Raw genomic sequence first — 14,069 nt, forward strand, 5'->3', positions numbered from 1 at the left:
TCAAGGACTTTCCCTGAGCCCTGGGGTGGGAGGTGAGAGGCGGGGCTGGAGGCCTTCGTCCCTCCATCAAACCAGCCCCAGGGCAGCGGCTCATTCCTGCAGCCACGCCCTGTACCGCCCCCCCATGTGACCCTGTTTAATCCTCTCAATAACTGCATAAGGAAGGGACTCAGGTTTCCTAACTCGTGGTTTACAGATGAGAAAACTGACTTTCAGAGCATCCTGAGAAAGCCCAAGGTCACCCCGATGGCAGGGGCAGGGCCAGAATTGCAGCCCAGGTGCTTCCACTCTGGAGGCCAAGCTCCCTCCCCTGCCACGCCTGCCCTTCTGGGCAGTGTCCCCCGAAGTCCCTGACCCCACGCTACCCGTCCTCCAAGGAGGGCCAACTGGCAGCACCTGCAGCCCTCCCTGAACCAAGCTGGGCAGCTTCGCCATCCAGACCCCTGGTGGCTTCAGCCAAAGGGCACAGGGGGCGGGGCCACCAGCCTTCCTCTTATTGTCATGGCAACGGCTCCCACACCCCCCAGGCTGGGGAGAAGGCAGTCTCCTGACTCCACTGCTGGCCGCGCTCTTCTCCCACATGGATAAAACCCGAGGTCAGAAAACACCGCTCCCGAGTGACTCATTTCTGACTTGGCTGCCAAACACAACACCCTTTTACGTAACTCGCTTGCACACCAGTCTCCTTGTCCTCCGCCTCGGGGTAGCTGTCCTGTCAAACCAAGGCTGATGTGCCTCACCAGCTGGCCTCCCACCTCCCGCAAAGGCAAAGCAAAGCGCCCTTCCTGCCCCCCATCTCCGCTCACTGGGGTCGGGGTGGCCTCCAGTCCAACGTGCTCCCCGCTCAGTGCCTTCTTGCGGTGACTTCTTCTGGAAGGGGTGGGAGATGTCCTATCGAATATTGGCTCTTGGGCTGCTGTCTTAAGCCAACCACAAAAAATAAGTGTGTGGCAAGGGAAAGGCCCCTGGACGAGGGACCTCTCTCTCTCTCAGCTGAATCCGCAGCCAGCTTCCTGACAGAGCACTTCTCACTTTTTCCAACTCGAGCTGTGTACGTGCGGAAAAGAAAATCCTTTCTGGGTGTGTCTGTAGGCTAGACTTGGCATGGGAAGAGCCGTGGGCAGCCATTTGATACATACAATTCACTGGGCTTCTGCAACCGGAAGCAATTAATCCAAAAAAAATGTTCTTTTTCCATCTTTCCCCTGCATTTGCTGTGATGTTCTTTATGGTCATGACAGCACGTACAGCCCCAAACATCTGTATGTGCTTGAAAAAGAAACCTAACACTGGGTATGTTCAAAGATACATTCTACTCCTCCCCTTCCCCCAGGTGAGAGCAGTCTCCGTCCTCCTGAAGCGAAGAGGAAGTGGAAGAACCTCCCCCGGGTGCTGGTGGGGACATCTCAGGAGGAAGAAACACAGAAATTGGCAAGGACGCGAAGGACGGATATGCAAGTGCCATGAGACTCGCTGAGCCCTCGTGTGCCAAAAATTAATTCATAAGCAAATGCTTATTTTATAGTTTCCCACTTGCTACAAAACATCAAGCGGAAAGACTTCTTCTGGGGGCTGGCAGGAAGTGGGTGGCATGAGAGAGGGCAGAGAGAAGGCAGGAGTTACTCTTTTTTTTTTTTTTAATAGATCTTTACTGGAGTATAATTGCTTCACAATACTGTGTTAGTTACTGTTGCACAAGAAAGAGAATCAGCCATATGCCACATGTTCCCATATCCCCTTCCGCTTGAGCCTCCCTCCCACCCTCCCTATCTCACCCCACTAGGTCATCGCGAAGCACCAAGCTGATCTCCCTGTGCGATGCGGCTGCTTCCCACCAGCCAACTATTTTACATTCGGTAGTGTATATATGTCGATGCTACTCTCACTTCGCCCCAGCTTCGCCCTCCCACCCCGTGTCCTCAAGTCCGTTCTCTTTGTCTACCTCTTTATTCCTGCCCTGCAACTAGGTCCCTCGGTACCAATTTTTTTTTTTTTTTTAGATTTCTTACATGTGCATTAGCATATGGTATTTGTTTTTCTCTTTCTGACTTATTTCACTCTGTATGACAGACTCTAGGTCCATCCACCTCACTAAAAATAACTCAATTTCATTTCTTTCTATGGCTGAGTAATATTCCATTGTATATATGTGCCACATCTTCTTTATCCATTCATCTGTCGATGGACATTTAGGTTGGTTCCATGCAATCCCTATCAAACTACCAATGGCATTCTTCACAGAATTAGAACAAAAAAATTTGACAATTCATATGGAAACAGAAAAGATGCCGAATAGCCAAAGCAATCTTGAGAAAGAAAAATGGAGTTGGAGGAATCAGGTTCCCCGACTTCAAACTATACCACAAAGCTACAGTAATCAAGACAGTATGGTACTGGCACAGAAAAAGAAATATTGATCAATGGTACAGGATAGAATGCCCAGAGATAAACCCACACACATATGGGCACCTAATTTACAACAAAGGAGGCAAGAACATACAATGGAGAAGACAGCCTCTTCAAAAAGTCGTGCTGGGAAAACTGGACAGCTACATGTAAAAGAAGGAGTTACTCTTAAAGAGAAGCTTGGTCCCATGGCTCAACGATGTCACCCATTCCTGGAGAACCCCAGGGTAGTGGTACCATCTCCTTGCTCCTATAAGCAGAGGGTTCACCATGAAGCCTGAGCCACTCTGACAGCACCCAGGTAGGAGAAGTTCTGGAGGCAGTATCTATCTTCAGACATTGTTACCATCAGAGAAGCCAGGGCAGGGACAGAAGATATGGGAAGACTTGGAGTCCACTATGCCAGGCCAGGAACTATCCCCAATTCAGCTTCCAGGCATTTCAGGGCTTAAGTGATGGTGTGACAGATTACAAGGTTTCAGAGTAAGGGCAATTCTCCATGTGAGGGTTCCTAGCGAGCACTGTAGGTCCTTAGTCTTGGACTGCTACAAATGGAATCCCTCTGAGGTCTGGAGAATGAAGTTTAGAACTTCTGAAGAACTCTGGTCCCCAGTGACCTTATCCTCAGTACAAGGGTGAATTTTCACACACCATCAGAAGGGGCTGTCAAACAGGGGTTGACACTTCTGCAAAAATGGGACTGAACTTCCAGAGAGAACTGAGCTCCTCCATTGCAGAGACAATAGTGTCTCCCTTTCTTGCCCAACTCAGGGGCTTGACCGACCCATGGCAGGTGCTCAATCAACGATAACAAGGGTGTGGGGGAGCCAGCCCCCCTCTCTCCTTAGTGCACAAGCTCTACTCACAGCAAGAGGTGCCATTCCTCTCCCCTCCCTCTGGAGCCGAGCCTGTCTCACGACTGGCTTTGACCGGTAGAACACGGCAGAAGTGTTGTACCATGGATTCCAAGCCCAGGCCTTAAAGCGACTGGTAGCTCCCACATCCTACTCCCCAAAACACTGCTTCTCAGAACCCAGCCACCATGCTCTAAGAAGCCCAGACCACAGAGAGAAGCCATATGGAGGAGAGCCAAGGGCACAGCCCCTGCTCAGCAGCCAGCTGGGAGCCAGCACCAGTGCTACAGCCATACAAGTGGCCGTCTTGGCCGTTCCAGCCCAATCAAGGCCCTGATGACTGCAGCCCCAGCCAGGATCACACACAGCAGAACTACTTACTGCTTGTATGATGAGGGGCGAGCTCCGTAACTATTCTGGGCTTTAGTCTCATCTGAAAAATGAGATAATCAAGGCACCTACCTCTTAGGGAGACTGTAAGAATTAAATGAGATGATACGTGAGAAACACGTAAGCATAGTTCCTGGTCCACAGTAAGCCCTTAATAAATGCTGGTTATCGTCACCATCATTATGGTTTTTACTTTAATTTTTTAATGATCATCCAGTAAAACTGACTTTTTGGTGTGCAGTTCTACAAATTTTCACACATGTATAGATCTGTGTGTCCAAAGCAGGACACACAACAGTGGCATCACCCAAAAAACTCCTTTGTGCTATTCCCTTATAGTAGGATTCTCCCCTCAGCCCTATGCTGGAAAACACTGATCTGTTCTCCATCACTACAGCCTTGTCCTCTGAGAATGTCATATAAATAGAAGCATCCAGGGCGTCGCTTTCTGAGACTGGCTTCTTTCACTCAGCATAATGCCTCTGACGTGCAGCCACGTAATGGCATTTATCAATAGTTCATTCCCTTTTATTGTTGAGTAGGATTCTGCTGCATGGATGTACCACAGACTATGCAATCACCGTACTTTAAATAATTATTTTCACAAGCCGGGGAGAAAGACTTCAGAAATGGAGCCAGCCAGCCATCACTACTGGATTCTGAATATTTCTGGAAAAACATCTAATAACTTCTAAAAAGTCCTGATTCAAAGCGGTAAGGAACCCAGAAGTCCACATGCATGTATGTCTCATGATAGATACACACAGAAACAGAAACCAAGGGATGACTTCCCGAATCCCACACAAAACTGGGCTGGAAAGCACGTCTCACTCCCTTTCTTCTCCATGTGAAGCCTGCTGCACATCCTGGGAGGGGGCGCTAGTAAAGCTAAGGGCTCTTCTGCAGCTGTCTCCTTGGAGAACCAGCACACAGCTCTGGAACTGTGCAGCGCTGCAGACCCCACAGCGACTGCCTTTTCTACCACCTGTCCCTGAGAAACATGAGTCCAGGGGAGCCCACCTGGACTCCCTTCCTGGGACTGGGACACATCACGGTGAGCAGGAAGGATGGCGGGCAGTGCGCTCCAGCTGGGACCCACCCCGCCTGTAATGGCTGACAGCCTTCGGCGACCATTAGCAGTCACAACTGCAGCCTTCACCCAACTCACACTAACTTCCCAGCTGCTCTTTTACTACTCTGAACCGGCTTCTCTAAAGCAAAACAAAACTGAATCACACTCCCCCTGGGACTCCAGGGTGTCTGTGCTTAGGTGGCCCCAGACAACTTGAATTCCACATCATTTTCTCTGGAGAAAGAGAAACTCAGGGCCAACTCAGCTGCAGGCTAGAATGAATTTTCCTGGAACCACAGGTTTCTAATGAGGCAGTGGGTGAAATCCTCCCAGCAACCCCTGAAATCACAGAAGGAGAGAGAGGAGAGAGAGGTGGGGCGCGGGCAGAGCCAGCACACACTCCATGCTGTGCCCTCCCAAGCTGGCAGGGGGCTCACAGGCCACCCTATCCAGGCCCACCCAGCCGTGAGCACACTGGCTCTTTCAACAGACAGCAGCTCCACTCGCCGAGAGGCTGGGCCTGGAGCTCCACCGAGGCATTTCATCTGAAGCCTGAGCATATGAGTAATAAATGTGTGAAAACATGAAACTAATATTCGTAATTACTTTACAAGATAAAGAACTTGAAGGAAAAACAGCTTCTGTGTGCCTTGCCATCACCATCAGGGGTACACTGTGAAAAACACAGCATCTCGCCAGAAACTCAGACTGCGTCGTGCCAGCCAGGCTCAGAGCCGGCAGCCCTCAGACTCCTCGAGCCCTCCCCGGGCTTCATTATTCCTTAATTAACGGTGTCTTCTTGTGTCCAGTCATCCAGACTCGGTAAAGCCTCTGGAGCCAAGTGGGGGCCCTCTGACCTTCTGGCTTCTGGCATCCAATCGGGTAACACTCTGGCCAACATGCATTAACTATAAATGGGTCCAAGGCACCAGCCTTGAGGAGGGAGCGAGCGTTGGAGAGTCTCCATTCACGATGTCCTGTCCCCACCAGGCTCAGGATACTTTTTCCTCCTTCATTGAAGTATAGCTTTTGTATAGTAAAGCACACCAATTCTAACTGTATGGCTCATAGAGATTGAAACAGATTTATACCCACGTAACTACCAACATGTGGCCCATCGTTTCCAACACCCCAAAAGGCCTCCTATGCTCCTCCTAGAAAACATCCTGCCCTGTGAGCACACCTTCCACTCTTGCGCCTCTGGGCCTTCTCGCCCTGCGGCGTGGTCCAGCCTTCCCACCCCCCGAGCTCTGTGCACAACTTTCAGACCCACACCCATCCTTCAAAGCCTATGTCATCAAAAAACCTTTCACTGACTCTTCACACGGCTGCCATTACTTCTTTCTTGGAGGGTCCGCAGTATCTTTCCTACCTGTTGGATGGCACTACACATCGTTCTTGAGACACAGCTTCCTATGTGCATGTATACTAAGTCTTACATCCTTGCTTCGTTTTTAATTTCTTGAAGACTGGGATTAGCAAATTAGCAACTTTTTTTTCTTTCTTTTTTTTAAATTGAGGAGGGGAAGGAATAACCTAAGGTTTCCAACTTCTTATTTGGCCAGTAGGGAAAAAACCCCAACCACTATCAACACCACTTCATTCAAGAAAAGACATCTGAGATTAAAAAAAAAAAAAAAAAAAAAAATTGAACAGACGCTTAACTATTTGAGAATCACTTTGTAAAGTGCCTGATACATGGAGAAATGTCTGGTTAGTAGTAACTGACAAAATTAAAAGGAAAGCTCATTAGTCTACTTTTCTCCTCTTCCGCTAAAGTGTGCATCATTCTATATGTTACCACGTCAAATGTATCTCTAAATTAGAGGACTGGTACAAAGTGTCCATGTCTGTACTTTTCTCTTTTTGATCTTTAGCTCAGGCTCCAAATATAGCAGTTCCAGATCATCCCTCTTACTGTCTTCACTTGAACAAAGACACCTGAAATAAAAAAAAAAAAAAAAAAAAATTGGACAGGCTATAACCTCAGAATAAAATGGTCAGATGGTCCTTCAAACTGATACATTTGGTTTATGAAACACTGACCACATCACCCTTGTTTCCACACTTGGCTTGCCTGGAGAAAATTCTCATAGACCAACTGGCCCCAGTGTCTGGAAACCACTGCCCTGAAGTCCCTAGTTCAGCGTCGCGTACACAGCAAGTGCTCAATTAATGTTTAGTTTGACTGATCTACTCCCTGGGAATCACATGGTTCAGAGACCAGGAGAGTTTCAGCCCTGTTTCCATGACAGAGCACATACCCAGACAGCAGGACCACGGCAGTGGGCGAGCGAATCCTCGTGATCAGAGGACCTGCAGGACCCATCCACGCGCACACGCATGGTCAGACTCATGCGGGACAAAATCAAATGGCAGCCCACATGTTACAGGTCACAGGTGCCCGTGTGACAGCTCAGTCGTGCAGCGGACTCTCCCACCGGCACAAATCTCAACTGAGGGCAGCGCACATAAGAACGTCAGAAGTGTGTGTTGGGGTACTTGGGCTGGAGGCCGAGGAGACAGGGCCGCCGCAGTTGCCATGGGTTGGGGGGGGGCACAGGGCACCTAGCTGCAGGAGCGAGTGGGGCTGAAACCCAGGTGCCCTGGCTCAGGCCCAGGAGAAGAAATGCCCTTCTAAAATTTGCACAAAGAAACAAAACTTCATTAATCCAGATTCTGAAATTAAATTCGAGACCAAGAATATATGGTCAGGGCTTCCCTGGTGGCGCAGTGGTTGAGGGCCCGCCTGCCAATGCAGGGGTCGCGTGTTCAAGCCCTGGTTTGGGAGGATCCCACATGCCGTGGAGCAGCTGGGCCTGTGCACCACAGCTGCTGAGCCTGCGCTCTGGAGCCCATGAGCCGCAGCTGCTGAGCCCGCGTACTACAAATGCTGAAGCCTGCACGCCTGGAGCCTGTGCTCCGCAACAGGGGAGGCCACCGTGGTGAGAGGCCCGCGCACCGTGGCGAGGACTGGCCCTCGCTCGCTGCAGCTGGAGAGGGCCCATGGGTAGCAACGAAGACCCAACACAGCCAAAAATAAATAAATAAAATAAACTTATTTAAAAAAAAGAAATAATACATTTAATTAGGGGACCAAACATCCCAGTGTACACCTGCTGACCTAGCATAATAATTAATGGCATAAAAAATAAAAAGAATATATGGTCAAGTCAAATATATACATAAGGGTGAACTTTATGGTATATGAATTATATCTCAATCAAAAGCTGTTATCAAAATGTGTGTGTATGTGTGTGTGTGTGTGTATGTATGTATACACACACACACAGCTAAGTAAACCCTTATTCAGAGCCAACAAAGAATGAAGAATGCATGAAAGGAGTATCCAAAATATTTTAAAATATTTAAAGGAATCTTTTTAACTGCCATGCCCATATGAAAATTATGTATATATTATTAAAATTCATTAAAATTGCTTCTTTAAGGACTTCTACTCAGAATTCTACTTCCTATTATTATTTTAAAATATGTGTCATAACAAGCCAACAAAAAGTCATCTATTTATCTTTGACTAAGCTAGCCTGGCTTTCCCCTATTAGCTCCCATTAGTTCAAACTGGTTCAGTTTTATTGAGCTTTTCAGTTAAAAGAAAGAGAAATATATAGTTTGCAAGAGCGTCAAGGTCCACAGGTGTAACAAATCTAAATAGCACACATAATCCAAACCCCTTCTAGTCATCAGGTGATGGGATCCTCTATGATCTTGGATAAAAACTGTAAACATAATTCATGCAATCATTCATGGAACAAACATTTATGGATTATCTATGATGCTCCAAATCCTGGGCCAATTTTCTTCACATATCCTCAGCATTTTATCAGTTTTTGACTGTAACTCACGTTTTAGAACCAAGTCTGAATTAGGACAGGATGACCACAGCAAGATATCAAAAGAATTCGCTTTTCAGAACAATACAGTTTTGTGCCCTAAGAATGAGCTCTCTCTCGTACAGGAGTCTCACCACCGCCCAGTACGTGGTTCCCGGAACAAAGCCTCCTCCTGTCCAGCAAGGACGCCCCATCAGCAGCGAAGCTGCCTTCTTACCTGGATGGTGGTGTTGCCTCCTTCCAGCAGGGCGATGGCCAGGAGGATGCTTTCATGGAACACTCGATCGCTGGATGCGTTCATTATGAGGTCGATGACCAGATTGGAGGCCCCCTCCTTGTCAAGATGGCACTGAACCTCAGCCAGGCTCATCTCCCCCCTGCTCATGGAGCTGGACCCGGAACCTCCCCCTAGGAAGACGGAACATTGCTCTTATCAACCACAATCAGAGCAGTTAACATTTATTGCATACTTACCGTGTACCAACACTTTGTGCACTCAACACTTTAATGATACTGTCTCCCTGAACTTTCTTAACAAGCACAAAGGAAGGTACTCATTATTAGCACAGAGATGAAGTCACTTGTCCAAGGACACCCAGGGCAGCTTGTAAGTAACAGAGGTGGAACTTGAATGTAGGCAGGTAAGATGAGGGAAAAATAAGACATTTCAAGCAAGAGACTTGAAGCCATCCACTCAAGACTCTCCCTTACATTAAAATACAGTGACCTGGGGCAGAATTATTAAGAACTGATCTGAGTTTAAGAGACAAACCGAACTTAAACACTTCTTAGAACTTAAACACGCTCAAGAAGCATAGCCTATAATGATCACTTCAGTCCTCTTTCTAAGAAACCCACCGTGGCCCCAAAACTCACCCTTTCACATACTTTGTTCATTCATTCATTCAATAAATATTGACTCAGTGCTTGGCATGGAGTGGAGAGCGGGGGGTAGGGGAGTGAACCAAACCAAGTTCATCTCCTCACTGAGCTTCAGATGAGAATATACTTAGGAAGAGATGGCCTGTGCCATTTAGTGGAACAGATTCCAATCGTGTTTAAAAAGTGCCTATTTAAGAACTTGCACTATTATTGGCAAAACCCGAAATATTAATGTTCATGGGGAAATGCGGTGATCAATTAAAAAAGAACAAAAAAAAACCCCAGAAAATCATCTATCAGTCCCTCCCTGCAGAGTTCAATTCAAATGCCACATCCTTTACATTGCTTTCCTTGATCTTCTAGAATCTATTGCATTTCTAGTACAAGGTAGACACTGGCTGTCACATCTTCTCTCTGACAGCTTCTTAAAGCAGAACCTGTCTCTGATGCATTTCCAAACCCCCCTCCTGATATCGCTCCAGAGCCTCACATGTTTGTTGAATGACTGCACTTCGGCAAGTAAAGAGAAATCGTTTTGAGATGTTATGGGAAGAACTTCTGCTTGACAATCACTGGGAATGTTTGGATGAAAAGCTAAGGTCTGTCTCTGGGGTGCTCTGTGGGCAGATCCGCTCTACATTTCCGTTTGGCGAGAAGCCCAAGAGCCCTCCCCAGAGATTGCCAGAATTACTTTACTAACCACTGAGTATTTCTGTGCCACCAGCAGAGTCTACCAAGGACTGGAAGTGCTCAAGGGTCATCACCATAGCCCGGGAATCAGGCAACTCAAATTTGTGCTTTGAGCACGGAACTACTGGCCCCTCTTAAAACCAACATCATCGCCCACAGTTGAATTCAACATTTCGGTAGACTTTACCTGTAACTGTGCTTACGACGTTTTGGGACTCCTTACAGGACGTGTTTTTAAGCAATTCTTTACTGGTTTTTTTTTTTTATTTTTTTATTTTTTTGCAGAAACCTAAGACTTTGGGGAGGCACAAAGCTTGGGCATTAGAATTAGATTTAATTAATGTAAAGCAGCTTTACATTACAGACCAGTCACTAGCAAGCTCCCCTTTCCTCTGTTCAACAGGGATGACAGCAGTCCCTACCAGATAGTAACTCGGAGGAGGAAAGGAGATAAAGAAGGCAAAATGCTTGGGAAAGCCCTCAGCTCAGTAAGTGTATAATAGATGGTGGCTTTCGCCTCCTCACTGCCAACAGCATACTCATTTTACGGGAAAACATGAGTCCTCATGGCCACGAGAAAATGTGCGACAAAGTCAAGTTCACTGAGTCATTCAAGTATCACCAAGAGGGCTGCTGCATGGGAAAAAGGGGCAAAACGCTCAGCCAATATCTAATTGCAGGGAAACATTTTTAGACACCAATTTGATGGTAGACCAAAGACAAAACAAGCTGCTAAAATAATACACTTGCAACCCAAATGCATCTGTTAGAGGTCCAACCTGCTAATCAGAAACACGCAGCTCTTGCGTGGCACACTCAGTTCACACGTGCAGCTAATTAGCACCCCACGTGGCCTACCTCCTCCCCCGGGCTTGCCGGGTCCTCCTGGTGACAGCGGGCCATTGCCAAAGCTGGTAAGGCTCTCTCTTCTTCCTGAAGGTCTGATGTTTCCATAGTAACGGTTGACCAAAATCTGCCTGAGGGCCTCACCCTTAATTCAAACAGGATAATGAAATCAGGTTCTGAATTTAATGCATGACTGAGCTACTAATATTAAAAAAAAAAACAACACAGAGGTACTCAGTTATAACTGGCTCAGTCTCACTCAGTGAAAAAAATAAATTATTAATAAGAGCATTTGGAAACTCTAAAGTTAACTTCTTAGGTGTTTTCTCAGGAAACCAGATCATAAAAAAGCATCAAATCTAAAATATTAAATATCTGAAAGTACTCTCTCACACAGTGATAAAGACAGAACATTAATCTCAGAGGGTAACTAACAGTAACAAAAAAACAAAACAAAACAAAAGAAAATCCCTTTGGGATAAGCCAATAAAATTCAGACAAATTGAAAAATTCACAGGTCATCTTCCCCACAGCAATATGAAAATGTCACTCTAACCAGAGCATTTATCCCAAGGTCCAAAGAAAATCTCAACATATCAGAGTAATAGAGTAAATAAAACAACAAGCTGAAAGTAAGCCTTTCTTACAGAAATAGTCAATGGGCCACATAGTGAAGAAAAAATAATGCAACAGAAAATAAATTTCTGGCAGAGATCAGATATGTCAATCAAAAAATAGGCAGCATGGATAAAGTGACATTTGGGATTTGCTTTGAAGTAATAGGGGAGGAGGGTACTAGCTGGGTATAAATGAGACAAGAGTGGGCATGAGGTGATAGTCACAGAAGCTGAGTTATGAATGAGGGTTCTTCAAACTCTTCAAAATATGTATTTTGGATATTTTTAAACATTTCCACGATAAAAACTTTAAAAAAATACATAAATATCAAAGGACTCCTGGGCAGGGGATAAAACAAACTGCCACGATTCCAACCAAAAAAGAAAAAAAAAAAAAAAAACCTAACCAAAAAAAAAACCTTCATTTATTCTCAAATACTACGCACATTGGTTAAAGCAGCACAAAGCAGTGGGATTTATTCTCAGCTCTATTCCTCGTGCAGTCTTGCTGAGGGACTCCCAGACCACCTCCCAATCTGGAAGTTTCTACCAGTTAAAGGATATATGGATTTCCCCTGGACCCTTTCTCAAGGACAAAGCAGTTAAGTCCTGGAGTTCCTCTGGCACATCACTGAGAGGTAAGTGAGAAGTCTAGCAGAGAGAAGAGGTGCTGCAATACAGCAAGTCTCTAAGATAGAGACACAGGAGTTCTCCTGAAGAGACCTGCCACTGTAACGGGAGCCAGTAGAGAGCTTAAAGTGATTTGTTAGGAGGCTCTAAGAACACGTCTGGAGACTTCAAGGAGGGTGTTTGCAAAGCAAGATGGGAGGAAGAAGAGTGTCCTAAGAGTGCTGGGGAGGCAAGGGGCCCCCTGAGGGGGGCGGGGCCAGGGAAGAAGGACCAGGGCAGAAAACTCTTTAGTTCAATTGTCCAAATGATGTGAGGTCCCAGGGCTCCACAGCCTGGCTTTTCTCCTTTGTTAAATGCACGCTGCTGGTCAGGGTCCAGGGGAAAATGGAGAGATGGGGTAAACCGGAGAGAGAGAAGGGGGGAAGGCAGTCCTGATTTTTAAATGAAAGTTCAGGCATGAAAAGAGATCTCAATTTTCCTCTCTCCATCCCATCCACACATACGTCTCTCGTCGTAGTTAAGCAAGGGAGAAGGCGCGTAACTAGGACATGAAACTCATTTCGTACTTCGACCACCAGTAAATTCAAGGTTCCAAGAGTACCTTCAGGGAAGAAGCTGTTTGTGATCTTTAGAAATACTTTCAAAGTAAGCTGTTTGCAGTATAATATTCTTCAACAGCTTAGGAAACCACATTTTGGTAGAAAGATATAGCTTTGCACCAGAACAAACGTTATCATCAACACTCTCCAAAGCAGTCATGGACAGCATGGTGATTTTAAAAGGCTGACTTCATAAGAGAATCACAAATTTCAAAGGAATGCTCAAGAAAGCTAAGAAAGAAAAGCGGGAAAGACAAGGTTACCTCCACACTGAATTTAACAGTACACTACATACCGTTTCCCTTTGTCAACACAATGATGCATCTACTTGATTTTCTTTCTAAAGATACAAACTTTGAGTTCCCCCAGAACGGAGGGTTGGCAGGAAACCATTCGTGTTCTATGGGATCCTCTTGGGCACCACAAGAACACTGTTTGAGAGGTAAACGGCTGATCTGAGACCTGTAAGCTGCAGCCACAGAGAACAGCCAACATTGCCACTGTGGCAAGAACCTGGAAGACCACACGGTTGAATGGTCAAAGGCAGGGTGACTGTCACCAGCCAACAAACATGCATCCTTTAAGGGAAGACTCAACCAGAGGCTTCACACTACGATTCCACCCAGGACTGAAGTGGCTCAGAGTTTCCGCTCCTCGGGGTTTTGAAGGTCTCATCAGCAAGACCCAGGTCAGTTTGCAATCAAGGAAGCAGGAAGTAGAGAAAGGAGCAGATGCCGTCCGGGAACACGTGGACTCCAGGAACAGGAACTTCACATTTATGCAGCCTGGATGCCAACTGAAGTTACAAAGGGATCTCACATTACCATTTTGCCTCTCCTTGCACAGACAAACCCTAGCAGTTACCATAGCAACCAATGCATCAAATGGTACCTTTTCCCCCTTAAGAGAATATCATGAAATGTGTTCATTATGGAAAACACACACACACACGCTCCACCCTACAAACTTTTAATTTTTTTCCCTCTTAATTGTAAGGTTTTTGGCACACATGCACCTCACCTTCACTCCACAAAAAATAAATTTTAAGGCAAGGGGAAAAAAGGGAACATGTGGGATTTACTTTTTTTTAAAAAACAAAAAAACAAAAAAACAAGATGAAGATTCATTCCCTTTCTGAAAGAACAAAGACTGAAAATTTTAGGTAAAAAAAGGGACAGAAAGAGAAAATGTAAAGCATTATTAAAAGTGATGCAAATCCTTAGTGTGAAAAC

The 14,069-nt window shown here is 46.1% G+C and overlaps 1 protein-coding gene across 3 annotated transcripts in view; it reads right to left on the reverse strand.

The window, feature by feature from the left end:
- The window catches only part of ITPR1 (inositol 1,4,5-trisphosphate receptor type 1), a 303,138-nt gene that overhangs the window by 88,975 nt on the left and 200,094 nt on the right, over positions 1–14,069 (reverse strand). For all 3 annotated transcript variants that reach the window (XM_007453070.1, XM_007453068.1, XM_007453069.1), the window contains 2 exons: positions 11,004–11,136; positions 8,791–8,981 (listed from right to left, as the gene is read on the reverse strand). In XM_007453070.1, coding sequence (XP_007453132.1) covers positions 8,791–8,981; positions 11,004–11,136 — 324 coding nt within the window. The remainder of the gene's footprint in view (positions 1–8,790; positions 8,982–11,003; positions 11,137–14,069) is intronic.

Source organism: Lipotes vexillifer, unplaced genomic scaffold (genome assembly GCF_000442215.2).
Source record: "Lipotes vexillifer unplaced genomic scaffold, Lipotes_vexillifer_v1.1 scaffold1105, whole genome shotgun sequence".
NCBI lineage: Eukaryota > Metazoa > Chordata > Mammalia > Artiodactyla > Lipotidae > Lipotes > Lipotes vexillifer.